At 41.9% G+C, this 27515-nt stretch overlaps 1 protein-coding gene across 2 annotated transcripts in view; it reads left to right on the top strand.

Annotated features, from left to right (window-relative positions):
• Positions 1–27515, top strand: part of OSMR (oncostatin M receptor) — a 68388-nt gene that overhangs the window by 10932 nt on the left and 29941 nt on the right. For both annotated transcript variants that reach the window (XM_070774737.1, XM_070774738.1), the window contains exons 2-4: positions 7376–7461; positions 15690–15862; positions 24485–24656. In XM_070774737.1, the coding sequence (XP_070630838.1) occupies positions 7389–7461; positions 15690–15862; positions 24485–24656 (418 nt within the window). In that variant the 5' untranslated portion in view covers positions 7376–7388. The remainder of the gene's footprint in view (positions 1–7375; positions 7462–15689; positions 15863–24484; positions 24657–27515) is intronic.

Here is a 27515-nt window from a genome sequence, read left to right as displayed (position 1 = left end):
ACTATGTTAGTTCCTGGTGTGCAACATGGTTATTCAGTATTTCAATACATTTCTAAATGATCACCATGATTAAGCCTAGTCATCTGTCACCAAAGATATTACATTGCTGTTGACTATATTCACCGCACTGTCCATTTCATGTCTGTGGCTCATGTATTTTGTAACAGGAAGCTTATGCGTCTGAGTTTCCCTCATCCATTTCCCTCCTCTTCTCCCCACTTCCCTCTGGCGACCACCTGTTTGTTTTCTGTATCTATGACTTTGTTTCTGCTTATAAATTACCTATGTTCATTTTTTAGATTCCGCATACAAGTAAAATCATATAGTATTTGTCTTTCTCTGACTTGTTTCATTTATAATAATCTGTAGCTCCATTCATGTTATTGCAAATTCCAAGATTTAATTCTTTTCTATGGCTGAGTAATATTCCATTGTGTATATGTGCCACATCTTGTTTATCCATTTATCTACTGATGAGCGTTTAGGTTGCCTCCATAGCTTGACTATTATAAATAATGCTGCAATGAACTAGGGGTACATATATCTTTTCAAATTAGTATTGTTTCCTTCAGATAAATACTCAGAAATGAATTTGCTTCTTCATAGCAAGCTTCCCTGATAGCTCAGATGGTAAAGAGTCTGCCTGCAATGCAGGGGACCCAGGTTTGATCCCTGGGTGAGGAAGATCCCCTGGAGAAGGCATGGAAACCCACTCCATTATTCTTGCCTGGAGAGTCCCATGGACAGAGGAGCCTGGTGGGCTACAGTCCATGAGGTTGCAAAAGCTTGGACAAGGCTGAGCGACTAACACTTTCACTTTCATGATAGTTCTAATTTTTAATTTTTAGACTAACTGCCAAGCTCTTTTCCATAGCAGCTGCACCAATTTACATTCCTATCAACAATTCAAGAGGATATGTGTACTTATGACTGATTCACTTTATTGTTGGGCAGAAACCAATACAACATCCTAATCAAGTATCCTCCAATTAAAGCTAAAATTAAAAAAAATGCAAAAGATTTCCTTTGCTCCACATTCTCATCAGCATTTGCATTCTTACAGTTATGAGGTGATATCTCCTTGTAATTTTGATTTGTATTTCGCTAATGTTTAGTGATGTTGATCATCTTTTTCTGTGACTGTTGGCCATCTGTATGTCTTCTTTGGAAAAATGTCTACTCAGGCTCTCCACCCATTTTTTAATTGTGTGGGTTTTTTTTTTTTTTCATGTTGAATTGTATGGGTTCTTTGTTTATTCTAGTAAATTTAATGGTCTTGCATTTTTATCTTTGTTCATCTGGATTTTATTTTGTTGAAGGAAATGAAGCTATACCAATAATGATCAAACTAACATTAATTGGGCTTACTATGTATATGATCTCATAATCTCATTTGATCTTCATGGCAATCCTATGAGGTAGGTTATTTAATCTTATTTCACAGAAAAGAAAATGAACGCCCAGGTGGTTTAAGTAACTTGCCCATTGTCATACAGTTAGTAAGTGCCAAAAGGGGGATTGACTCTAAGTAGTCTTATGTTAGAGTACCTGTATGTAACTATTACAGCTTCCTTTTCCCATCCATGTTTGGGTTAGTACCATTTGGGGGAGTAATTTATTTTTTCAAATGAAGTATCACCTTTGGCATTTACCAAATGCTTGCATGTTCTTTGGGTCCAGGTTTTGCAGTTCTTTGACTTCACATACAACAGAGACTCACCTTTACTCCTAGCTGGAATCACAACTAAATGTTGCTTTAAAAAAGCAAATGAGCAGTGTGTGAGTCAGTTGAGCCTCATAACTGAGGACTGATCTTACACAACTGGTAGAAACACTTACCTGGGGGGGTTTAGAGAGCAAGAGAGAAGTGCTTGAACCCTGGGCATACCTCTGGAGGAGGAGGGGACGGTGAAATTGGAGTGAAATTACCCTGTGGGTTACCAGCCCTACGCTGTAACAGTGGAGGCCCTTTCAAAGGCAGAGTGTTACTCGCTCAGTCGTGTCCGACTCTTTACAACCCCACGGACTTTAGTCCTCCAGGCTCCTCTATTCATGGGATTCTCCAGGCAAGAAAACTGGAGTGGGTTGCCATTCCCTTCTCCAGGGGATCTTCCCGACCCAGGGATCAAACCTAGGTCTCCTGCACTACAGGCAGATTCTATACCTTCTGAGCCACAAGGGAAGTCCATTGAAAGGCAGGGCTCTTTAAAAAACTATAAGAAGAATGAGACCTGGAAAATGTGGGGATTCTCTAAGAAGTGAGCAACTGTTTGTACTGCCACGTAGAACTCTTCCATAAGATACACGCACTGGGCACATATCCTGTTTCAACAGCTTCTTTCTTTAAAATAGTATTTGCATATAACATCATCAGGGCACCGAGCCAGTTTTGAAGAGGTTGGCAACACACCCATGTTCTTGGGAAGCAAGTGACTGATTAAACTGCTTCTCATGGGGATTATTTGCAGTGGGGAAACTTCCCAGGAATAAATATTTCAGTAATGACTGAACAAGAAGTGCTGATGAAGAGGGACAGATTTTTCAAAATCCGTGCTTTTACTACACATGTAGTATTTATACCGAGGGATGTTCAAAGGCCATCTTCTTTTTGCAAAGAGACAAGATTTGAATGAGAAGTTCTACAAAAAAGTGGGTGATTTTTCTTTTCTTTCCTCCCATTTTCCCCCCAGAGAAAGAATGTCAGTGAAAGACATGTATGAATTAGGCAACATTTGACAACAGAAAATGTAGACAGGCCTGAAAAGGAATCTATTTTAATTAAAATTTAATGCAAAGAAGAAAGAATGCAAGAAAATTGGTACAAGTTTTTACTCATTAAATGGATATTGACTGGGTAGCAACTATATTCTGGAACTGTGATAGACAGTGGGGAATAAGATCCAAGCCTGTCCTCAGGCACTCATAGTCTGGGTGGGAATAATGGAGATCTGAAAAATAGAAATAAAAGATTTGGTCTATATCCATTAATCCTATGGTCCTAATGATTTGGTACAAATTATATACTACAAACTTATCTACATAAAATAGATAAGCAACAAGGAATTACTGTGTGGCACAGAAAACTATATTCAGTATCTTATAATAACCTATAATGGAAAATAATCTGACTATATATGTGTGTGTGTGTAGCCAAATTGCCTGCTATATACCTGAAACTAACACAATATTGTAAATCAACTATACTTCAATTTTAAAACACTAGGATTATTTTTTTAAAGAGAAATAACATATTGCCGATGGGGAGGGTAATGGACAGTTAGGGAGCTGGGGATGGACATGTATACACTGCTACATTTAAAATGGATAACCAACAAGGACCTACCGTAATAGCACAGGAAACTGCTCAACGTTAGGTGGCAGCCTGGATAGGAGGGGAGTTTAAGGGAGAATGGATACACGTACGTGTATGGCTGAGTCCCTTCCCTGTTCACCTGAAACTGTCAAAACAGTGTTGATTGCCTATACCCCAATACAAAATTAAAAAGGTTTTAAAAAGAGAGAGAGAACAATTTGAGTAAGGACAAAGGCATGCAGTTGAGGCAGAAAAGTATTTTTCCTGTGTGAATTCTGCCACCTGGTACTTCCCAGACTTCCTTTTCTCATTGCAAATTAGATGCAGCCTTGCTTCTCCCTCACAGCTGTAGAGAGAGAAAGCCTGTTGAATGAATGGGAGGACTGGGGAATTAAGCAGAGCTTTGGAGGAAAAACCAAGCCCTGAGTGCCGGTGGGGGGAACGTGCCAAGCGGCCAGCTGATGCCGGACACACCAGCCCTCATCCTTGAAGTGATGTAGGAGAGCCTAGCCTGGTCCCAGGTTTTTGTTTTGATGTGGTCAGGGGGCATGGTACACAGTGTGAAGTGCCCCAGAACTACATGCTCGGACCTCTTTCTCTGTTCTGTCTGTTCTCCTCTTGGAGATCATCCAGTCCTGTGGCTTTATACATGTGCACTGAAAACCCCTAAGCCAGGACTCCTTCCATGGACTCCACAGTGTGTAGCTAGCTGGCTACTTGACGTCTCATTTGAATATCAAGTAAGCATCTGAAGTTAAGATGTCACACATGCAGTCCCTGATACAGCCCACTGAATCATTCTTCTGCTTCTCCGTTAGTGGTGATTCCATTTTCCAGGCACGCAGTCCAGAATTCTGAGAGCCACCCGTGATGTCTCAGTTTGTCACCACCCCACACGTTCTGCCAGCTCTGTCTGTAAAATCTCTCCCGAATTTCATCACCCTTCCCAGCATCGCTGCCGTCCCTGCACCCCCGGGGTCTAAGCCAACATCTGTCTCCCATGGACCACGGCCTGAGCTTGCTCCTGCCACTCTTGCCCCGTTCAGTCTCTTCTCATTCAGGGTCCTTCCTGTGCAAGACCACGTTACTCCTTTGTTTAAAACTCACCAGCAGCTCCCATCTCACTCCAAGTAGAAGCCAAAGTTTCTTAAGTGTTTTCCCTGCCTGCTCTCCCTTTCTGTGTGCTGTCTGATTTCTCCTGTCACTCACCTCCTTGCCCCCTCCAAGCCCCGGCTCTGTGTTGTGTCTTGACTATGCCCAGCGCTCAGCACCTCAGGACGTTTGCACAGCTCACCCCCTCACCTCCGGGTCACACAGGGAAGAGCTGATGCACTCAGAATTGGATCACCCAAGGAAGACTGACGTAGGAAGGGTGGAGGGGAACCGCGTGGGCTGTGTGTCCAGTCACCTGGGGCCTTGGATAAGAATTCCTGGTATCTGTGTTTTTCCCACAGTGTCAGGCTCTGTGCCTGCAGGAAACCTGTTCACAGGGCATTTCCCAGAGGGGGCTCCACAGCAGGGAGGAGCTCCACAGCAGGGAGGAGCTCCACAGGGCTCTCTGGAAGGTTCTCCCTCATGACTCTTGCTCTGCAGGTTTCAATAAACGTTATTGATTTTACTGGAAGATTTTCAGACAACAGCTAGGACTCCTAGTCCTCTGCAAAACGTCCTGAGAGATCTGGAGCCTGCAGTATCTGGATGGTGGCTGCCTAGTCACAGCACTGGACAAAACCACTATGCTCTGTGCAGGCGGTGACCACTGGGTCACAGCTGCCCCCTGTCCAGTGGGTTGTAAAACCATGCCTGTGAGAACTGATGAAAAGAAAACCAGGACATTCGATGGCAGCTGGAGCTGAGGTCCCCAGTTTCACAACCAGCCATGTGAGATGGTGGGAAAGGGCAGGGCTTCAGACAGGACTGTCCTGGTGATTCTACCCAGACCATAGACATAGGTCCTTTGTAAATTACCATATCTTCAATTCTGTTATATGAGAACTTGTGTTCTTTAGTTTCTGGTTACCCTTAACTGGTAGGTGGCCTCTAACTCCTAGTTTTAAGTTTCTTTGCCCCATGACTTGTTTAATTTTTGTGACTTGGTAAATATTTGATTTACTGAGACTCCACCTTTTAAGAAACATCTTAAATAGCCCTTTCATGTGGGGGACACAAGCAGCATGCATCCTGCCCCTGGAATTACCTGCTTTTGAATTGAGGGGATGAGCAAGGAAATAGCAACCGACTCCAGTATTCTTGCCTAGAGAATCCTGTGGACAGAAGAGCCTGGTGAGCTTCAGTTCATAAGGTTGCAAAAAGTCAGACACAACTGAAGCGACTTAGCATGCACGCTCTTCTCACTATGGTGGGTCTTGTGTTCTTGTGTGATGTACATGTTAGGAGGATGGGACCCTGTGCCATAGACCAGGATTGGATGGATATTTAAATGCACAGTGAGTGTCAAAACCCCACTGTGGCATTTTCCTTTGCCTTCACTTTGGTTTTCAGCAGAAACTCTTTTCTCTTGAGTCAGTCTTCCTCCCGGCTTTGATATTCAGTTGTAGTAGGAACCCATCTGAAGTTGTCTGTAGACATTTCAGCAGGGTGTGAATGGATTTCAGCAGGGTGTGAATGACCTGTTGTCAACAGTTGAAGTAGCAGAAAGCGGTGCTTAAAGGATCAGGAAGAAAAGCTGTCGTTTGCAGACTTTTGCGCCTGTGTAAGCAGATCTGCCCACTCGAGAGTAATTGACTGGTTTGGTTTACCCTCTTCCTGTCTTCACTATTGTTCCCATTTCGTGTAAAATGCTGTTTGAAGAAAACAAATGGATAGTGTGGGCAGTGAAAATGGATGATCTGGCTCACAGAACATCTAGCTTTTGATGACCCTAAGCAGATTAGATGGAGGTAAAAGTTGACTTTGAATTTTTCTTTGTTTCTCTCTTCGATGAGTCAGAGTTTGCAGTAGAAAAGTGAAATTCAGTACTTCCCCTGACTAACGTGTTTATTATTAAGTGAAGAACATATTAGCCTTCTTGAGACCATCCAGCTTATTTGTTGTGCCCTCACATTGTACAACGGTCAGAGACCTGATGAATCAGCAGAGCTGTTTTGGCCTGTAGTTCATAACCCTCTTGGAAGACAAGAGTGCCAGAAGGTCTCTTGAACAAGAACAATGCCGCTCTGCCTGTCCCCTTCAGAGACGTGTGTGCATTTCTCAGCTGACATTTTAAGGAGAGAGACAGGGAAGAGGGGAGGTGACTCCCCTGCAAGGCATCAGTTTGAATGGAGCTCTTCTGAGAGTGTGGCTGGGTTTTTCTGCTTTATCTTTCTTCACCAAACTTTGCCTGGTGTGAAGAGATTGGTGACTCCATTACCTGTTGCCACACAGCCTCAGAGTCCCATCTGGGAAAGCTGCCCTCTGCTTTCTGACCTCGGCTGGCCGGGCTGGAGCAGCGCAGGTGACTCACCTCTGTCTCCTGTGTTACTCATCCTCCTTTTGGAGCCAATAGAATAGCCCAGAAATGTCCTTTTCGTGCCAGAGGCGGAAACACAAAAGAGGAAATACAGAAAGTCTTTTGAGGCCCAGGCTCCAAGGGGACACATTATCACTTCTGCCTCATTTATGAGCCAGAGCAAGTCAGATGCAGCAGGAAAATCAGCTCATCGTGGGGTGGGGCTGGAAGAGGACTCCAAATTCACAGTGACAAGGGGTGTGGATATAAGGAGGAGAGGAGAGCGGGAGCTGTTCTAAAGTTTACCTATTTGTTTTTATTTGTGTGTCTGCATCGGGTCTTCGTCGCAACATGAGTGATCTTTGGTTGCAGAGCAAGGGCTTCCCTAATTGTGGTGCATGGGCTTAGCTGCCCCACCTCATGTGGGATCTTAGTTCCCCAGACTAAGATTCTAACCCTCATCCCCTACATTGGAAGGTGGATTCTTAACCACGGGGCCACCAGGAAAGTCCCAGAATGGAAGCCTTTAATGTCATTATCTTCCACAATAGGTTCAAAGAAACCTGCTCACATCTAAAATTAAATTTCTCTTCTTTGCATTTTATCTTTTTCAGGAGGCGAGACCCTATGGCTCTCTTTGCAGTCTTGCAGACAACATTCCTCTTGGCATTGCTGCCCTTGAGAACTTACCAAAGTGAAGGTAAGAAGTGGAAAGAACAATAAAGGAAAAAAAATCACATAGAAAAAAAAACCAAGGTAACTGGTGCTTTGGAGAAAAATGAACAGGTCATTTTTCTTTGGGAATTACCGGGAATTGGTGAGGAGCAGTGAGTAATTTAGTCTCCACCTTCCTGATCTTAATGGCTCATTTTAGTAAGCTACTCCTTAACCCTGATTTCCTGGCCAATGGAAACTTGTCACTAGACTTAATCCCTCAGCATTTCATGATCAGTATATGATCTGTTGCCATTGGCAGAGGAGTTCCTTCTGTACTTGGTGTGTAGAAATGGGTTATGTGCTCAGAGTTAGAACAAGTTGGAATGTCCTCCATTCATTGAGAGGCCATTGCTTCCACAGTAATATGCTAAGTGCTGAAATGCTGTTTATGGGTAAAGAAATAGTATTTGTCTCTTAGCTACTTACCCAGTGAAGGTGTGTGTATGTATGCTCTGTCACTTCAGTCGTGTCCAACTCTATGTGACCCTAAGGACTATAGCCCACCATTCTCTGCTCTGGAGAATAGGATTTGTTGTATAGTATACTTATTAAAGTATAGTTAATATAAAGTATACATACTATGGTATATGTCGTATAAATATATACGTATTATATATAACATGTGTATATGCTAGGAAATTATACTATATATACTTATTAAAGTACATGTACTTTAATAAGTTTACTTTCACATATATATTTAAAATAATACAATATATGATGAGAGTTTTTACCTTTAATGTTAGTTTTTCTAGAAATAACATCATATTTTATGGCTGCAAGCTCTCCCATCTTACAAATGGGCCACAGTTTGTTTCCTTGAGTGTGTTGGAACCAGATGGAGAAACTGGTGGGGAAAGTTGGGAGCCTGTGACTAAGTCTATGGCTATCTGGTTCTAAGCCCGCTCTTTTTGGCCACACGCCAATACTGTGTTGTCGAGAGCTGGGCCAAGAGCCCAGGGTCCTGGTTGGATTCTGTGACCTTGGGAAAGTCGCTCCCCTTTTTTTAGCTTCAGTTTCCTCCTCTGAAAAACACTGGGACTGGACTGAATCACCTCCGAGGTCTCTCTGTCTCTCTGACTTTACCTTGGCATTTCCCACCATTTCCCAAGGATGTCCTAGATTGCTTTCCATTTCAGAAATAGCAGTCAGCTATTTCTGACTGCTGTCTACTGAGTACCTGAGTCAAGCTCCTCTTTGTCTAAAGCATCACAGGGCAGCCTTCTAGAGCTTCCCAAAGCACTGGTGATATAGGGTAGGTGACTCATTAATTCAGTAATCAGTCACAGAGTGTCTGCACTGTGACAGGGGTGTTACAGTCTTGATTTCAGCAAGATGAGTAAGACTTAAAGCCACCTCTGTTCAGCTCACGGTCTGCGGGGAGCCAAACACCAAACAGGCTATGAGCGCATGCTGTGATCAGGGTTCAAATATGGGGTGGGAAAAGCTGCAACGGGAAGAGGAGACCACCAGGAAGAACGAGTTATTAGTGAGGGGCAGCTGCTCAGGCAGGCACTTGAGATCGTGCCGGGGCTGTGCTGGATCTCTATCACTTGAGATCTGCTGTGGGTAAGATGTTGTGCCAAGTTCTGGGGACTAGAGTTCATTCCAAGCTGCAGGACTCTGCCCTCCAGGAAATGTGAATCTAGAGTGAGACTGACAGCAACAGATGACCATACCGTACAAGCAAGGTGAAATGAGGGCTAGGAAAGTGGGCTGATTTTGTATGCACTCTGCTTCTCTACACAGTTATTAAAAATAATCCAACCGCCCCCCCCCCCATTCCATAAGGGTTCTGCCTTTTCATTTTCCTAAATCTCCCTTTAGTTCACTTCCTAAATCTCCCTTTGGTTCACAGGTTTAGGGAGAGGATGAATAGCAGCTGTTGCTTTCTGCTGTCTTTAACTAAAAAATTGAGACATTTTATTCACAAAGGAATAAAACCTCTAATCAAATAATGATAGAGGATGACTTTGTTGGGCTTTGAATGTTCAGGAATCCCAACTTATTTCATTTACCTTTGAATGAATGGGGCATAATAACTAATTCCCTAAGCTCAAACTTGTTAAGAATCAGAATGCCAATTTATTAAGTTTAAGTGGGGAGTAAAACATAGAAATATAACCAGGACTCAGCCTTTTGGTGCAAATCAACTCAGAAGACTAAATTATGCATTCTGAAGTGTCATCTTAGTGATATGAACTGGATATCTTAAAGGAATATTTCTTTTAAAATCTAGCATATTATATGGTTCTGAAAGTTATACCATGTTTTTTGGAGAACATTTGCAAAGTACAGAAAAGCATAAAACAAGAAAATTAAAACCAACATGACGTTGTAAGGTGTTTATCCTCCAATTAAAAATTAAAATCACTCAACCTCACCATCCAGAAATATTGACTGTTAACATTTTAGTTTTACTTTTCTTTATAGCTTTTTAAAAATAACGGAAGTGCTTTAAAAAATATAAAATGGGGTTATAGTTCAATGTGATTTTTTTAAATGTATGAAAAAGGTCAAGAAAAACTAAACGATTTAAACTTGGCAGTGGAGTGAGAGTGGAAATGGTAAGGAATTCAATACCTGTATTGGTTGAAAATTTTTGTCATGATCATGTATATTTTAAAAATAATATTTATTGATGTGAAATTTACATAACATAAAATTACCAATTTATGATTAAAGTGAACAAATCAGTGGCCTTTAATACGTTCAAAATTTTTTGCATCCACCACTTCTATATACTTCCAAAATTTTTTTGTTGTCTCCAAATAAAACACTGTAATCATTAATCAATTATCCCCATTCCTCCCTCCCTCCCTTGGCCCCTGGCAACCTTCAGTCTCCTTTATCTCTCTGTGGATTTAACTGTTCTGGATATTTCATGTGGATTGAACCATACTATACGAGACTTTTGTATCTGGCTTCTTTTGCTTAGTGTAATGTTTTCAAGGTTCACCTGATTTGTAGCATGTATCAGTACTTCATTTTTCTTCACTTCAGTAGCTCAGTTGTGTCTGACTCTTTGCGACCCCATGGACTGCAGCACGCCAGGCTTCCTTGTCCATCACCAACTCCTGGAGCTTGCTCAAACTCACGTCCATCGAGTCGGTGATGCCAACCATCTCATCCTCTGTCGCCCCCTTCTCTTCCTGCCTTCAGTCTTTCCCAGCATCAGGGTCTTTTCTAATGAGTCCATTCTTCGCATCAGGTGACCAAAGTATTGGAGCTTCACCTTCAACATCAGTCCTTCCAATGAATATTCAGGACTGGTTTCTTTTAAGACTGATTGGTTTGACCTCCTAGCAGTCCAAGAGACTCTCAAGAGTCTTTTCCAACACCACAGTTCAAAAGCATCAATTCTTTGGTGCTCACATTTCTTTATGGTCCAACTCTCACATCCATATATGACCACTGGAAAAACTATAACTTTGACTATACAGACCTTTGTCAGCAAAGTAATGTTTCTGCTTTTTAATATGCTGCCTAGGTTTGTCATAGCTTTTCTTCCAAGGAGCAAGTGTCTTTTAATTTCGTGGTTGCAGTCATCATCTGCAGTGATTTTGGAGCCCCCCAAAATAATCTCTCACTCTTTCCATTGTTTCCCCATCTATTTGTCATGAAGTAATGCGACAGGATGTCATGATCTTAGTTTTCTGAATGTTGAGTTTTAAGCCAACTTTTTTACTCTCTCACTTTCATCAAGAGGTTCTTTAATTCTTCTTGGCTTTCTGCTATAAGGGTGGTATCATCTGCATATCTGAGGTTATTGATATTTCTCCCAGCAATCTTGATTCCAGATTGTGCTTCTTCCAGCCCAGAGTTTCTCAGGATGTACTCTGCATATAAGTTAAATAAGCAGGGTGACAATATACAGCCTTGACTTCTTTCCCGATTTGGAACCAGTCTGTTGTTCCATGTCCAGTTCTAACTGTTGCTTCTTGACCTGAATACAGATTTCTCAGGAGGTAGGTCAGGTGGTCTGCTATTCCCATCTCTTTCAGAATTTTTCACAGTTTGTTGTGATCCACACAGTCAAAGGCTTTCGCATAGTCAATAAAGCAGAAATAGATGTTTTTCTGGAACTCTCTTGCTTTTTCAGTGATCCAACTGATGTTAGCAATTTGCTCTCTGGTTCCTCTGCCTTTTCTAAAACCAGCTTGAACATGAAAACAGTTCATGTACTGTTGAAGCCTGGCTTGGAGAATTTTGAGCATTACTTTACTAGCGTGTGAGATGAGTGCAATTGTGCGGTAGTTTGAGCATTCTTTCGCATTGCCTTTCTTTAGGATTAGAATGAAAACTGACCTTTTCCAGTCCTGTGGCCACTGCTGAGTTTTCCAAATTTGCTGACATACTGAGTGCAGCACTTTCACAGCATCATCTTTTAGGATTTGAAATAGCTCATCTGGAATTCCATCACCTCCACTAGCTTTGTTCATAGTGATGCTTTGTAAGGCCCACTTGACTTCTCATTACAGGATGTCTGACTCTAGGTGAGTGATCACACCATCGTGGTTATCTGGATCATGAAAATCTTTTTTGTGTAGTTCTTCGGTGTATTTTTGCTACCTCTTCTTAATATCTTCTGCTTCTGTTAGGTCCATACCATTTCTGTTCTTTATGTGCCCATCTTTGCATGAAAATTTCCCTTGGTATCTCTAATTTTCTTGAAGAGATCTCTAGTCTTCCCCATTCTGTTGTTTTCCTCCATTTCTTTGCACTGATCGCTGAGGAAAGGTTTCTTATCTCTCTTTGCTATTCTTTGGAGCTCTGCATTCAGATGGGTATATCTTTCTTTTTCGTCTTTGCCTTTAGCTTCTCTTCTTTTCTCAACTATTTGTAAGTCCTCCTCAGACAACCATTTTGCCTTTGCATTTCTTTTTCCTGGGGATGGTCTTGATCACTGCCTCCTGTACAATGTCAGAAATCTTCATCCATAGTTCTTCAGGCACTCCATCAGATCTAGCCCCTTGAATCTATTTGTCACTTCCACTGTATAATCATAAGGGATTTGATTTAGGTTGTACCTAAATGGTCTAGTGGTTTTCCCTACTTTCTTCAATTTAAGTCTGAATTTTGCAATAAGGACTTCATGATCTGAGCCACAGTCATCTTCCAGTCTCTTTTTGCTGACTGTATAGAGCTTCTCCATCTTTGGCTGAAAAGAATACAATCAATCTGATTTTGGTATGGACCATCTGGTGACGTCCATGTGTAGAGTCTTCTCTTGTATTTCAGGTTATGAATACACACAATATGTTTGTCCATTCATCTGCTGATGGCCATTTGGGTTGTTGTCACCTTTTTGCTATTGTGAATAGCGCTGCTACAAACATTTGTTACAAATATTTAAGCCTTGCAGCTCTTTAGGATATATACATAGGAATGAAATTATTGAGTCATATGGTGATTTTAACTTTGTGAGGAACTTTCAAAATGTTTTCTTCATTTCCAAAGTCTTTTTACACTCCTGCCTTGATATACAAAGGTTTTAATTTCTCCACATGCTCACCAATGCTTATTTCCATTTTTTAAATTATAACCCTCCTTGTGAGTATAAGATAGTATCTCATTATGGTTTTGATCTTCATTTCTGTAGTGATTAATGATGTTGAATGTCTCTTCATGTGCTTATTGGCCATTTGTACATCTTTGAAGAAATGCCTATTCAAGTTATTTGTCTGTTTTCAAAATAGAGTTGTTTGCCTTTTAGGTGTTGAGTTGTCAGAGTTCTTTATAAATTTTGGATATTAGATGAGTGATTTGCAAAATATTTTCTCCATTTTTAGTTTTTCTTTCCTCCCTTTTGACAATGTCCTTAGATGCACAGAAGTTTTTAATTTTGATAAAGTTCCATTTGTCTTTTTTTTTTTTCTTTTTTGACTCATGCTTTGGCATCATATCTAGGGACCCAATGCCAAATCCAAGGTCATGGGAGTCCAGACTAAGATTCTAATTTTTATCCTAACCATTCCCAGCATCTGATCTATAAAATTCACAGAGGATGAATATCTTTCTGGGAAAATAGTCGTTGATGGCTAATAACTTGGATTTTATGGCCATTCTTGTTAACTTTGTTTCCATAGAATGAATTTTCTGAGATTTTTTTTTCTAAACTCTGAGGATAAAACCTTATTTAGATCCTGAAGCTGTCTATCATGCGGACCATTAACATGGAGAACTTCATGCTTGTATCTACCAAGAACACTTATCCACTTTTCTGGCTAGGTCCAGAGCCCCATCCTTACCATCTGTATCCTGAACTTGGCAAGACATGGTGGGAGCCACACTTCTCAGACATTCCAGTCCATGTGACCTTCAGTTGGGCAGGATGTTCCTGCCTTCACAGCTGGGGAGCAGCGCAGTGAAGGCTTGGTATTAAAGAGATCCGTACTTAAGGTCCAGGCTGCTTTGTGTACGTTGTTTAAGCTATCGAACTTGAGTCTTCTCATCTATAAAACATGACTGTCTCAGTTTTACAATGGCATTTCATGAGAAAAAATATGCAAAGCACCTAGCACCATGCCTGATAAACTTTATATGCTCAGTCTTATTGTTGCTGTTATTTTTTACCTCCCTGTGAGAAAAATACAGGCTTTCCAGGTGACTCAGGGGTAAAGAATCTGCCTGCTAATGCAGGAGATGTGGGTTCCATCCCTGGGTTAAGAAGATCCCCTGGAAGAGGGAATGGCTACCCACTCCAGTATTCTTGCCTGGAGAATCCCATGGACAGAGGACCCTGGAGGGCTACAGTCCATGAGGTCACAAAGAGTTGGATACGACTGACCGAGCACATGCACACATGCGTGAGAAAAGCAGCATATGTAGAATGACAGTTTGGGAGATTTTTTTTTTCAGTATTAGAGATTCATGCCATTTTTATTCTCAAAAGAAGGTAATCTCTTACCATTTAAACTGGGTGCCAGAGAGTCTCAGATCACTAGGGGAAATCCCCAAAGAACTAGAAAAATGAATGTTAAAAAGATATGTGCTCCACCATGAGCCATCAGCTCCCAGTTGATTTTATCAATACACTCTTCATCTTTTCAATGCTTTTGCAGCATTCCCAGTGTACTTTAAGTTAAGTGACTTAAGTGAAGCCGCTCAGTCGTGTCCAACTCTGCAACCCCATGGACTGTAGCCTACCAGGCTCCTCCATCCATGGGATTTTCCAGGCAAGAGTACTGGAGTGGGTTGCCATTTCCTTCTCCAGTGTACTTTAGATGCCCTCAAACCAACCAGTGAAGCCTCTTGATTCAACAATACACAATTCTTCTTGAATCTGTATGGCATTTCCTCTACTTATATAAAAAGCCATGTTTTGTTCTTCTCCCAGCATTAGCAGTGATCCCACTCACTCCATCAGGGCAAATCCTCTCTCTAGGCTGTTTTTCAGCTCACTGACCTCAGCAAATCTGTCCCATGTTTGAATCTCTCCTCTTTGACAGACTCTATCCCACCATTAAACACTCTAAACTTGCAGTCACTCATTATTTCATAGAAGTCTCTTGTGTCTCTCCACTAGGTTCCTTCCTTGAGCTAGAAACCTTGTCACGATTATTTCATTTCACACTAGGTTAGGGTTAGCCCAGTAAATTCTTGCTAAAGGTGTTTTAAGTTCAGTGCATTGAGATTTAAGCGATAGCCTCTAGAGATGGGACTTGTTCTCACTTTATAGCTGTTTAATAAACTATGAAATATTTGTTTGGGTTTTTTTGACCACAAAGCATATGGGATCTTAGCTCCTCAACCAGGGGTTGAACTCACATCCCCTGCACTGGAAGACAAAGTCTTAACCACTAGATTGCCAGGGAAGTCCTGTAAACTATCAAATAGTTCACAAAATATTCATTTTAGATGTCCAGAACTATGAAATTTATAGCAAAAAGCCCTGTTTTTTAATTCAGCCTTGTTATAAATTTCTAAACTATTTAGATTGTTCAATGAAATATCCTTTTGTGTAACAGTCAATATATTAATTTGCTGTGTATCATTGAGCAACTCATTTCATTCATCTAGGGCTTAATTTCTTCATCTGCTGAGTGATTTCTAAATTCCCTCCAGCTTTTCAGTGTCTAATTCTAGAGTGTATATGTGAGCAATGTTTTCCAAAGCTAAACAGTGATGATATTGAACAGTGTAATTATCTGCGATTATTCAATCACACGCCTATTAAATGTCACTTCATATCGTGTTTTGGTCTTTCAGTTCTGTCTGAACCTTTACCATTAACTCCTGAATCACTGAACGTTTCCATCAATTCTACAAAGCAGTGTTTGCATTTACAATGGACTGTCCACAACCCTGATTATCACCAGGAATTCAAAATGGTTTTTCAGATACAGATCAGTAGATTTAAAGCATCCAATGTCATCTGGTTGGTAAGTATTTTTATTCTTGGCTCAGTATTTTAAAAATCCTTTTCTAACACCATGATTTGTCTTTCATTACATCCTCCCCAAAATCCCAATCTGGAATCATTTTAGCAACTCAGAACAGTTCTAAATAATCACAGTTCTGTGTTTTTAGTTAAGAGGATCTGGGACAAATTAACATGACAGTTTTAGTTTGGTAGGTTGGGTGGGTTGTGCTATAAAAATAGATCATATTCTCAGTTATTCTCTGTTCTCTATGAAAGCTGTTGGGGTCTATCCTTGTGAAGACTGGATTCCAAAAATCCATGATCAGCCATCTTATTCCTCTTCCTTCTTCCTTCTCTGCCTACCAAAGATTCTCCTAAATCAGGTGTAATAGTTTGGCAATTCTCATGTCAGTGTGGCTCTCAGGCAGTTTCTTTACTAATACTGTACTGAAATACAAGGAAGAAAATGTTTTAGCATTTTCTCTTCTACCCAGCAAAGAGGTCTTCCATGGACCTTGTCGGAGAGTAACTTACCGTGTCCTTTGCTTCCTCACATGTGCCTTTTTCTATAGAAAATTAAATTAAGAAAATCCTGAACTCATACTCTTTTTGCCTTTGAATTATTTGGGATTGATGTGCTCTAGTCTGGTTTAAGTCATGGTTATGTCTGTTTTGCCTGATGCTTTCCCATTCACTGCATTGGGGCACTTTGGTGGTTTCTTTCAATGACCATTTATGGTCCAGGGAGCCCTAGTAATCTGTGCCCACATCATGATCGTTTATTATCATGGGAGGTTGAAGGACAGTGAAATATTTTCTCACTGAAGGGAAACAGAGAATTTGCATAGAGAGAAGTGAAACACAGATGTTTTATTGCTGGGGACCTCTATTTGCTAGTGGATAGCCACTCTTCTCTCAGGCAGTGGAGGCATGGATACAGGGACCCAGAGGGTCAGTTCCTTTAGCAAAGCATAAAGGTCACTAACTTTAAAGGTTCAGTTACTTTTATGATCCATCATCATCACCTTTGAGATCTGAGTGAGTGGCCTAAATATCGTTCTGACTATTGATTTAAGGTTGATACCAGGTCTATAATTCTACCTCTCATAGGGCAGCTTCCTACTGTGAGAGTTATTTGATGTTTCTTTTTTTTTTTTGTAAGGCCAAAAACAGTACTTTATTTGGGGTTTGTTAAGACTACAGGCCAGGAGACACAGATCTCAGAAACACTTGCCCTGTGTTCCCTGGCTTTTTATTTATTTTTTTAAGTTTATTGAGATATAGTATAATTGCTTTACAATGTTGTATTCGTTTCTGCTGTATAGCAGAGTGAATCAGCTATACATATGCATATATCTTCTCTGTTTTGGATTCCCTTCCCATTTAGGTCATCAGAGAGCACTGAGTAGAGTTCCCTGTCCTACAGGCTCTTGTCCGCTGTGTATTGATCTGTAGGATGTGTATGTGTCAGTTCCAATCCCCCAATTCATCCCACCCTCTCTTTCCCCCTTGGTGTCCATGTGTTTGTTCTTTCCATCTGTGTCTCTGTTTCTGCTTTGCAGATGGGTTCATCTGTACCATTTTTCTACATTGCATACAACAGCGGTGCTTGTATACAGCTATTCCTCCCCAGCCCTTCCTCCCACTATCCCTTTCACAGGGATAATTTTTGTATTTTCATATTTTTTGTATTATCGATGGATACACTTGTTGATTTGGGCCTAGCACAGCGTTGAACAGAGGTCATGTTGAGGCTAAGAATTGCCTAGGGAAAAGAAATTTGAGTGGAGGGCTGGAGGAATTTGTGGAAAACTGGCACTTAACCCCATTAGTGAAAGTAACATTAACCATAGACCAGGTGGATCCCATTCTTTATTCTTCTAAAAGATAGTTCTTTTTGTTACCATAGTAAAGAAAATAATGGTAGGAAAGCCTGAACTGACAGTTGTTCACATCTGTTTAGACCTTGGATTCAGGTACTAGTTCTCTTTTCAAGGTAAAAAGAGAAATCTATTTCTTTCTCGCTAAGTAGGTTTCTTGCTGCTGAAATCTACTTGTAACCAACCAAGGCTGGAGGTGTTTGAGGTGTTTGAGGTGTTTTGCCTTGTCCATTACATGGTTCCCATAACATCCAGCCAAGCCTGATCCCTAGGGCACAGAAGGGTTTGTGATGCTGCCTTTTTCTTTTTTTTGTCACTTATTCATTTGACAAAAGATGATCACACCTGCCTATGCCAGATGCCAGGAACAGGTAAAGAAAAATCATCTTTGACTTGAATAGTTTGCAGCACAGTTGAGAAGATCGTCCAGGACACACACAGCAACACCAAGAGGACAATTTCAGAAAACCTGCAATGACCTACCTCTGACCACGCACACACAGAACTCTCTCCCTTTGCCTGCTGGGGTTGGGTGGTGTAGGACCCTCCATAGCCAGAGGAAGGAACAGCCCCTCTCCAGGCAGCTCTGTTTCTGACTGGAGCCCTGGGCTCCACATGGGGGTTATGGTCACACTCAGTCTTCCCCAGTCATCAGTCACCATGCATCCCAGAATAGATGCCATGAGAAGCTGTTATCTGAACCTCTTGGGCCTGCAATCAAGGATAGACCTAAGGTCCCCTCCACGTAAAGTTCAGAAAGCCAGCTGAGAGAGGCTGCTTCTATCTGGACCATAATCTCCCTTCATAGGGCAGGTCCCTGAAATGCAACCTCACTCTTGCTGAGAAGGAGCAGCTCTCTGTTCTCATGGCTCCGATTGTGTGTTCCCAGATAAGCCAATGGATAATAATAAATAAATATATTTATGTTAAATTTATAAATTTATATTAACTTAAATATGTATTATAAATAAATAAAACAAGGCAAATAGATGGGGAAAAAGCTCCAAAATCACTGTGGATGGTGACTGTAGCCATGACATTAAAGGTACTTGCTCCTTGAAGAAAAGCTTTGACAAACCTAGACTGCATTACTTTGCAAACAAAGGTCTGTCTAGTCATATCTATGGTTTCTCCAGTAGGCATGTATGGATGTGAGAGCTGGACCATACAAAAGGCTGAGCACCAAAGAATCGATGCTTTCAAATTGTGGTGTTGGAGAAGACTCTTGAGAGTCCCTTGGACAGCAAGGAGATTAAACCAGTCCATTCTGAAGGAGATTAACCCTAAATATTCACTGGAAGGACTAATGCTGAAGCTAAAACTCCAGTACTTTGGCCACCTGATGCTAAAAGCTGACTTGTTGAAAAAGAACCTGATGCTGGGAAAGACTGAGTGCAAAAGGAGAAGGGGGGTGACCAGGTGGGACTCAGTGGACATGAATTTGAGCAAACTCTGGAAGATCGTGAAGGACAGAGGAGCCTGGTATGCTGCAGTTCATGGTGTCACAAAGAGTTGGATGTGACTTAGCAACTAAATAACAATAACAAATAAACCAAAGGACAAGCGTCTTGACCCGGGTGCTTGCAGCTGGTCCAGGGACTCTGAGCTGGATCCTGGCTGGTGGCGACCACTCAGAACTCACCATGTAGTCTCACCTTGGCCTTTCTAGTCACACGCTGTATGATTCCGTCCATGGCAGGGGAAGGCAGAGTAGAGTAACCACTCAAGCTTGGAAGGAGGCCTGGAGCTTGAATCAGGGAGGAATAAGCTCGCTTCTTGGGAATGGATCAGTGACTTCACTTGGGCATCATGTAAATGCCAGCTTTTCATGACTTACTAATGTCTGCCAGGGCCAAATTAAACTTGCCACTTCAATGAATGAAAACAGCCCAAACACAAGTCATCACATTTTTAAAAGTCACTGAATTGATGCATTCAAGGAAAGTTTTATCTCTTCTACAACATGGCTAGAAAGACCACAAAGCACAACTTTGTGGTTAGACAGAATCCACACAAAGAGGGTCTGGGCAAAACAGAGCTCGTGACATATTAATGAACTGATGAAATCATTTGGCACATAGTTTTAGACTGTGGGCTCAGGTCCAGGCCTTGTTCAAGGCGTGGGGCTATCAATGCTGAGCAAAACTAAGGAGATGATCACAAAATTAAAGTGTCCTAGATGTGAGGAGTGCAGGTTGCTGATAGTGGGCTATGGGTTGAGATTAGGCCTGACCTTCTCTAGCAGCTTGGAGGAAGGGCAGTTGGAGTCAAAGTAGGAAAGAAGATTAGAAGCTAATTTAGCATGGAGAGTGGAGAGGAATGTTCCAGGAAGATCCAGCTGGGGTGAGCAGAGGCCCTGAGTGAAAGGGGCTGGGAGCGTTCAGGCTTGAAAGCATGGGGCACGTGGGGTGGGCAGGACAGGGCCAGCCCACATGCGACTCCGGGATCATGCTCAGGTATTGTTTTTTAACCTGGGAACAGTGAGAAGGGGTGATGAGATCACCCCTTCAGAGAGATGAGATCTGATTAAAACCACTCTGGTTCCACAGTGGGGAGAAGTTGGGAGAATTGGAGGAGGTGAAGTGTGACCAGTTTGAATTGAGCAGTGGGATTGGTCCAAAGGAGAGGGGCCTGGAGTAGGTGATAACAATGGGAGGAGAGCAGTGGCTGAATTCCTGAGGGATATAAGAGGCGAAATCCAGCCTGTGGCTTGTTCACATAGCAAGGTCACCATGACTGCTATAATGTTCATATTATAGCAAGGTCACCGATTGACTAACAGCCAATTTTTTGTACTTGTTTTTAAATAATGGAGAAAATGTACCCGAGATTGTGCACATTAAATAGTAAAAGTTGCATGGGTCAGGACCGCAAAACTTGTTAAAAACAATGTTTTATAGGGATGTGCTGTGCTGTGCTTGGTCACTCAGTCATGTCAGACTCTTTGTGACCCCAGGAATGTAGCCTGCCAGGCTCCTCTGTCCATGGGGATTCTCCAGGGAAGAATACTAGAATGAATTGCCATGCCCTCCTCCAGGGGATCTTCCCAACCCAGGAATCGAACCCAGGTCTTCCACATTGCAGGCAGATTCTCTACCATCTGAGCTACCAGGGAAGCCCAAGAATACTGGAGTGGATAGCCTATCCCTGCTCCAGGGGGTCTTCTTGACCCAGGAATCGAACCAGGGGATCTTCTTGACCCAGGAATCGAACTGGGGTCTCCTGCAATGCAGGTGGATTCTTTACCCCCTGAGATACCAGGGAAGCCCTTTATAGGGATAGGAATAAACTGAAATAATGAAAACATTTTACAAATGGGAGTTCTGCTTAGAGTGGCAAAGGACATGCATGATTAGATGCCCTTCAGGTGGACTAAACAGTTCTCCTTCCAGAATAGTGTTTGGTTCTGCCAAGGGCACCATTTAAGGCTGACAGCTGGGGGAGGGGAAGGCATAGTGGAGGGAAGGCCTCTGAGTTTGGCAGCTCCAGGTGGCATGTGACGTATGTATTGCCCCCTCCTCTTCACTGGAGGACTTGCCATTGGCCCTTAAAAAATGGATGCAAACTCAGTTTTCCCCAGGAAGGGCAAGCTATCTGTTATCCTTGTCTTCCAGCTGTTAGAAAGCTGGCAGAAAGCAGGCATCCCACTGAGAAGCATCGGTGCTTGGAGCTGTGGTCCAAGAAGAAGAATAGAGCCCAGTCCCTACTTTTACAGTACCATATTCAAGTCAGGGGCTTGACCTTTGATGAAATGCCACCAACTACCGACAGTAGTTGAGATTAGGCCTTACCTAAGGATACATATCGGAGAAAGTGATGGCACCCCACTCCAGTACTCTTGCCTGGAAAATTGCCTGGACAGAGGAGCCTGGTAGGCTGCAGTCCATGGGGTTGCAGAGAGTCAGACACAACTGAGTGACTTCACTTTCACTTTCCACTTTCACACATTGGGTAAGGAAATGACAACCCACTCCAGTGTTCTTGCCTGGAGAATCCCAGGGATGGGGGAGCCTGGTGGGCTGCCGTCTATGGGGTCACACAGAGTTGGACACGACTGAAGCGACTTAGCAGCAGCAGCAGCAGCAGCAAGGATACATATAGACTGAAAGTCAGGGGATGGAAAAAAGATATTCCATGCAAATGGGAATCAAAAGAAAGTGGGAGTAGCAATAATCATATCAGACAAAATAGACTTTAAAAACTGTTACAAGAGATAAGGAAGTATGGGAGGGAGGGTTTGGGGGAGAATGGATACATGCATATGTATGCCTGAGTCCCTTCACTATTCAGCTGAAACTACCACAACATTGTTAATTGACTGCATACCAATACAAAATAAAAAGTTTAAAAAAAAAGAAATAAGGTGAGACATCACTTTACCAACAAAAGTCCGTATAGTCAAAGCTATGATTTTTCCAGTAGTCATGTATGGATGTGAGAGTTGGACCATAGAGAAGGCTGAGTGCCAAAGAATTGATGCTTTCGAATTGTGGCGCTGGAGAAGACTCTTTTGAAAGTCCCTTGGACAGCAAAGATATCAAACCTATGAATCCTAAAAGAGATCAACCCTGAATAATCAGTGGAAGGACTGATGCTGAAGCTGAAACTCCAATACTTTGGCCACCTGATGCGAAGAGCCAACTTATTGGGAGAGACCCTGATGCTGAGAAAGACTGAAGGCAGGAAGAGAAGTGGGCAACAGAGGATGAGACGGTTGGATGGCCTTACCGACACAATGGACATGAATTTCAGCAAACTCCAAGGACTCTCTCTCCCGCGTGCGTGTGCTCTTTTCTCTCTCTCTCTCTCCTGCTATCTTCTAAATAAAATAGAGCTGTAACACTGATTTGCCTGAGAGCTGTAGCATGGTTTGTCCAAGACCCAAGAGCTGTGATGTGCCAAGGGCTTTAATGTCCGTCGCTCCAAATCTTTGTTGTGATGAGACAAAGAACCGAGGAACATACACTCGCGTGACATCTGTGGTGCCGTGACTCGGATATAACCTGGCTGAAACAACCTCTGCATGGAAGAGGCCAAGCACAGCAGGAGCCCAACTCAGCGAAGCTCCCGCGCTAGAAGCGGAAGGCGAAGAAACCCAGCGCAGGGGAAGGCCCATCGTGCTGGAAACCGGGACAGCGAAAAACAAATTCAGCAGAAAGCTCACGTGGCCCAGTCTCAGATTCCAGAAGACCTCCGGTTAAGATTCCCTGGAGCACAGAGTGCCTCACTCCACCCTGAACTCAGTCAGGGGTTGTTGAAGGTCAATAGCTACAGCAGCACGGGGTTCAATCTCAGTAGAGAGAGACTGCAAATGCCTTGTTCAGTCATTGGCAATGCTCTTGCATTTATCATTCGGAGAAGGCAGTGGCACCCCACTCCAGCACTCTTGTCTGGAAAATCCCACGGATGGAGGAGCCTGGTGGGCCGCAGTCCGTGGGGTCACTAAGAGTCGGACATGACTGAGCGACTTCACTTTCACTTTTCACTTTCATGCATTGGAGAAGGAAATGGCAACCAACTCCAGTGTTCTTGCCTGGAGAATCCCAGGGACAGGGGAGCCTGGTGGGCTGCCGTCTATGGGTTCGCACAGAGTTAGACACGACTGAAGCGACTTAGTAGCCAGGAGATAGTGAAGGACAGGGAAGCCTGGCTTGCTGCAGTCCATGGGGCCACAAAGAACTGGACTCGACTTATCGGCTGAACAACAACTGTCATATGCAGGGGAGCTTGGGGAGGGGGGGGTGGGAAGAAACCAGAGGACAGACTAAGAAAAGCTTCATGAAGATGGGTATAACGGGCTTGAAGGTTGAGACTAATTCCCAATTCAGAGTTGGGGGATGGGGGTGGGGACACAACGTGAGAAAACCCTGAGATGTAAAAGCACAAAGCTGGTCCCGCAGCGTGGGGGCAAACCACTGGTTCTTGAGAGAAGAGTCCTGCAAGGGAGAAGCAGGTTGGAGTCAGATTGCAAATGGCCTTGGATGACAGGGTAAAGTGTAAAAGGAACCATTGAAGTTTATTGAATTTAAGAATGAGAATACCAATGTTTTAAAAAGATGAAGACTAAAATCTATGCAGGAAAAGCAAATTACATTTCAACCTAGACAAGCTTCCCAAGAGCACAATATAAGTTCTGCCTATGTGGTTGACATCTCTGGTACTAAAGATTGTGAAGGTTGGAGTTCAAGGAAGGCAGTGTGGTCCATGTGGCCACCACATCTGAAAAGACAAGAGACAAAAACCAAGGGGCTCATGGGAAGTCATCTATTAACTCCTGGGCGACAGTGGAACTCCTGGGTATCATGAAGGACTGCCAGCTCTACTGAGGTTTGATCTGATGAATATTAGAAAATTCTTATCAATAATTTTTAAAAAGGTGCCTCAATTAATTCTCTAGTTTGCAAGAATTTTCTCAACATGCTCTTGTGACCAGAACTGTGCATACACCTTCTTTCTCTGATCTTTTCCCCTAAGACTCAAGTAGTGTCTGTTCTCTCTCTCTCACTTAGTTCATGTGATTCCCCTGGAACTGGAGCCCCAAAGAGATTGGGAGCCAAGTTTTCAATAGGCAGGACGCTATTCCTTGCTGTTTCTTGCTGTACCATCAGAGCACAGGAGCTGGCTGACTGGAAACAGACTGAGCTTGTCCATGTCCTGGAGTTATAGTGGACTCTTAGGTGTGTGCTTTAGGATAAGTCCAGCCAAGCCATTTTTCAGGACTGCATGGCTATATGCTTCCAAGTTTTTCTCTTTATTTCTAGGAGAACTACAGCACCACTGTGAAGCGGAACCAAGTCCTGCACTGGAGCTGGGAATCTGAGCTCCCTTTGGAATGTGCCATCCACTTTGTAAGAATGAGGACTATGGTGGATGATGCCAGGATTCCTGCACCCAGGCTCTGGAGTAACTGGAGTTCATGGGAGAAAGCAGATGGTAAGAAGTGAGGCTATAGAAGAGTGAGGGGGTTTGCTATCTAATATTTCTTGGGGATCAGTAGTCAGATGGTAGAAGTCCTTATTGAGGAACTCCAGGTAGACACCAGCATTATTTATATTTGGCTCCTATTGGATCTAAAAAGCATGGATAAGAGACTTGCCCCTGGGAAATGGAGGTCTCAGGATTTTAATATTCTTGCCTGGAAAATTCCATGGATAGAGGAACTTAGCAAGGTACAGTCAATGGGGTCCACAAAGAGTCGGACATGACTGAACACATATGCATTGGACCCAAAAAACATGGATGTGAAACTTGCCACTGGGAGATAGATAGAGATCTGAGGATTTTCCCTCTGAATTTATTATTGAGGTAATTATGCAAATTCAGGCAATGTAGGATTCATTTTCCATACGTGTGAAGTATGTACATTATAGAATGCTAAGTGAACAAAGCAAGATATAAATTGTACATATATTTTTACTAGAACAACACAAAATGTGTATACAACTAGAGCAGAATTTGGGAAGCTTTTTCCATCAAGGAAAAAGATAGGAAATATTTTAGGTTTTATAACCCAACATTCTCTATCGGGGCTATTCAACTCCACCATTGTAGCATGGGAGCTGTGTAAATGAATGGTTGTGTTCCAATAAAACTTTATGTACAAAAAACAGATGGTGGCTGGAATTGGCCCATGGGCCATAGCTTGCCAACCCCTAATGTAGAGACAAGGGAGGGAAATATGGAAAACTGGAAGTAATTCTTCATTTGAGTAATGAAATCATGGGTAATTGTGTTTCAAATATCTCTTAATTTTGGTTATTTTGTTGTTATTAACATTTAGCATTCTTCACAATTTCGTATGCTTCAGCTAAGCTACAGGTTAGCTGTAAAGCAATGGCATCTGATGCTCTCAACTAGGTACCTTGATAGGTTATCTGAGATTCCTACCAAGAGAACCATTCCTTAGCCAAGTATTTATGCAAATTTAACTCAGACTGATAACACTTTAACCCACAAGAGACCCAGTGATGAGTTTAATACTAATAGAGTAAAATCTGCCTCCTAGTTGCTGCTTTCAACACTGTGTGTATTTAGCTGTCACATCTCCCCTAGGAAATACATATAATTCTCATCCCCTATTCACAGAGGAGAAAGTGGAGGCACAAATAGCTTTCTTAAAAAAAAAAAATTTAAGGTCATCAGGCCACTAAGTGGTGGAGCCAGAATTCTAACCTAGAAAATCTAGCTCCATAGGCCATGCTCTTAACCATCACATCCTATTGCTGAGAGACGTACTTAGAGAAAAAGAAAAAGAGAGAGAGATTAAAAAGATAGTAACAGAAAAAGAAAGAACAACATCATCAACAACTTTGGTACAATGGACTAGGTTTCTCAAAATTGTAGCCTCCACACTAACCCCAAGATTGATAGAAAAGCTGATTATGCCTGCAAAATTGTCGTTAAATTATACTTGATTTATAATATCATGTAAATTTCAGGTGAATAGCACAGTCATTCAGTTATACATTTATGTGTATTTTTATCAGATTCTTTTCCCTTATAGGTTGTTGCATAATATCGAGGATAGTTCCCTGTGTTATATACTAGGTTTTTGTTGGTTATCTATTTTATACACAGTAATGTTTATATGTTAACTCAAAGCTCCTAATTTATCCATTCCCTGTACTTTTCTTTCTCCTTTGGTATCCATATGTTATTGTTTTTTTTGGTTTTGTTTTTCTGTATCTGTGAGTCTCTCTCTGTTTTGCAAATAAGTTCATTTGTGTGATTATTTTTTCTTTTAGATTCACATATAGGTGATATCATTTGTTATTTGTCTTTGTCTGGCTTTCTTCACTTAGTGTGATACTCTGCTGCTGCTGCTAAGTCGCTTCAGTCATGTCCGACTCTGTGTGACCCCATAGACAGCAGCCCACCAGGCTCCCCTGTCCACGGAATTCTCCAGGCAAGGATATGGAGAGGGTTGCCATTTCCTGCTCCAGTGATACTCTCTGGAGCATCCATATTGTGCAGATGGCATTACTTCATTCTTTTTTATGGCTAAGTAAAATTCCATTTATATATATGTGTATATATATACACACACCACATTTTCTTTATCCATCTTTCTGTTGATGGATATTTAGGTTGGTTCCACGCCTTGGTTATTATAGATAGGCCTGCAGGTATCTTTTCAAATTATGGTTTTCTCTGGTTATATGCCCAGGAGTGGGATTGCAGGATCATATAGTAGCTCTATTTTTAGTTTTTTAAGGAATCTCCATATAGTGCTCTACAGTGGCTACACCACAGTGTTGGAGGGCTCCTATTTCTCCACACCCTCTCAGCATTTATTATTTGTAACCTTTTGATAATGGCCATTCTGACTAGTATGAGGTGATATCTCGTTGTAGTTTTTTTCTTTTTCATTGTAGTTTTAATTTGCATTTCTCTAATAATTGGCGATGTTGAGCATCTTTTCATGTACTTTTTTGCCATCTGTCTTCTTTGGAGAAATGTCTATTTAGATCTTCTGTCCATTTTTGATTGTCTTATTTGTTTTTTCATATTGAGCCATATGAACTATTTGTATATTTTGGAAATTAATCTCTTGATGGTTTCATCATTTGCAAATATTTTCTCCTGTTCTGTAGGTTGCCTTTTTCTTTTGTTTATTGTTTTCTTTGCTGTGTAAAAGCTTTTAACTTTATTTGGGTCCCATTTGTTTATTTTTACTTTCATTACTTTAGGAGGCTGATCCAGAAAGATATTGCTGTGATTTATGTCAAAGTATGTCTTGCCAATGTTTTCCTCTAGGAATTTATAGTATCTGGCCTTACACTTAGGTCTTTA

The sequence above is a fragment of the Bos indicus genome, chromosome 20, assembly GCF_029378745.1.
Source record: "Bos indicus isolate NIAB-ARS_2022 breed Sahiwal x Tharparkar chromosome 20, NIAB-ARS_B.indTharparkar_mat_pri_1.0, whole genome shotgun sequence".
Lineage (NCBI taxonomy): Eukaryota > Metazoa > Chordata > Mammalia > Artiodactyla > Bovidae > Bos > Bos indicus.
Note: the sequence above shows the minus strand (reverse complement) of the source record. Positions and strands in the feature narration are given on the sequence as shown.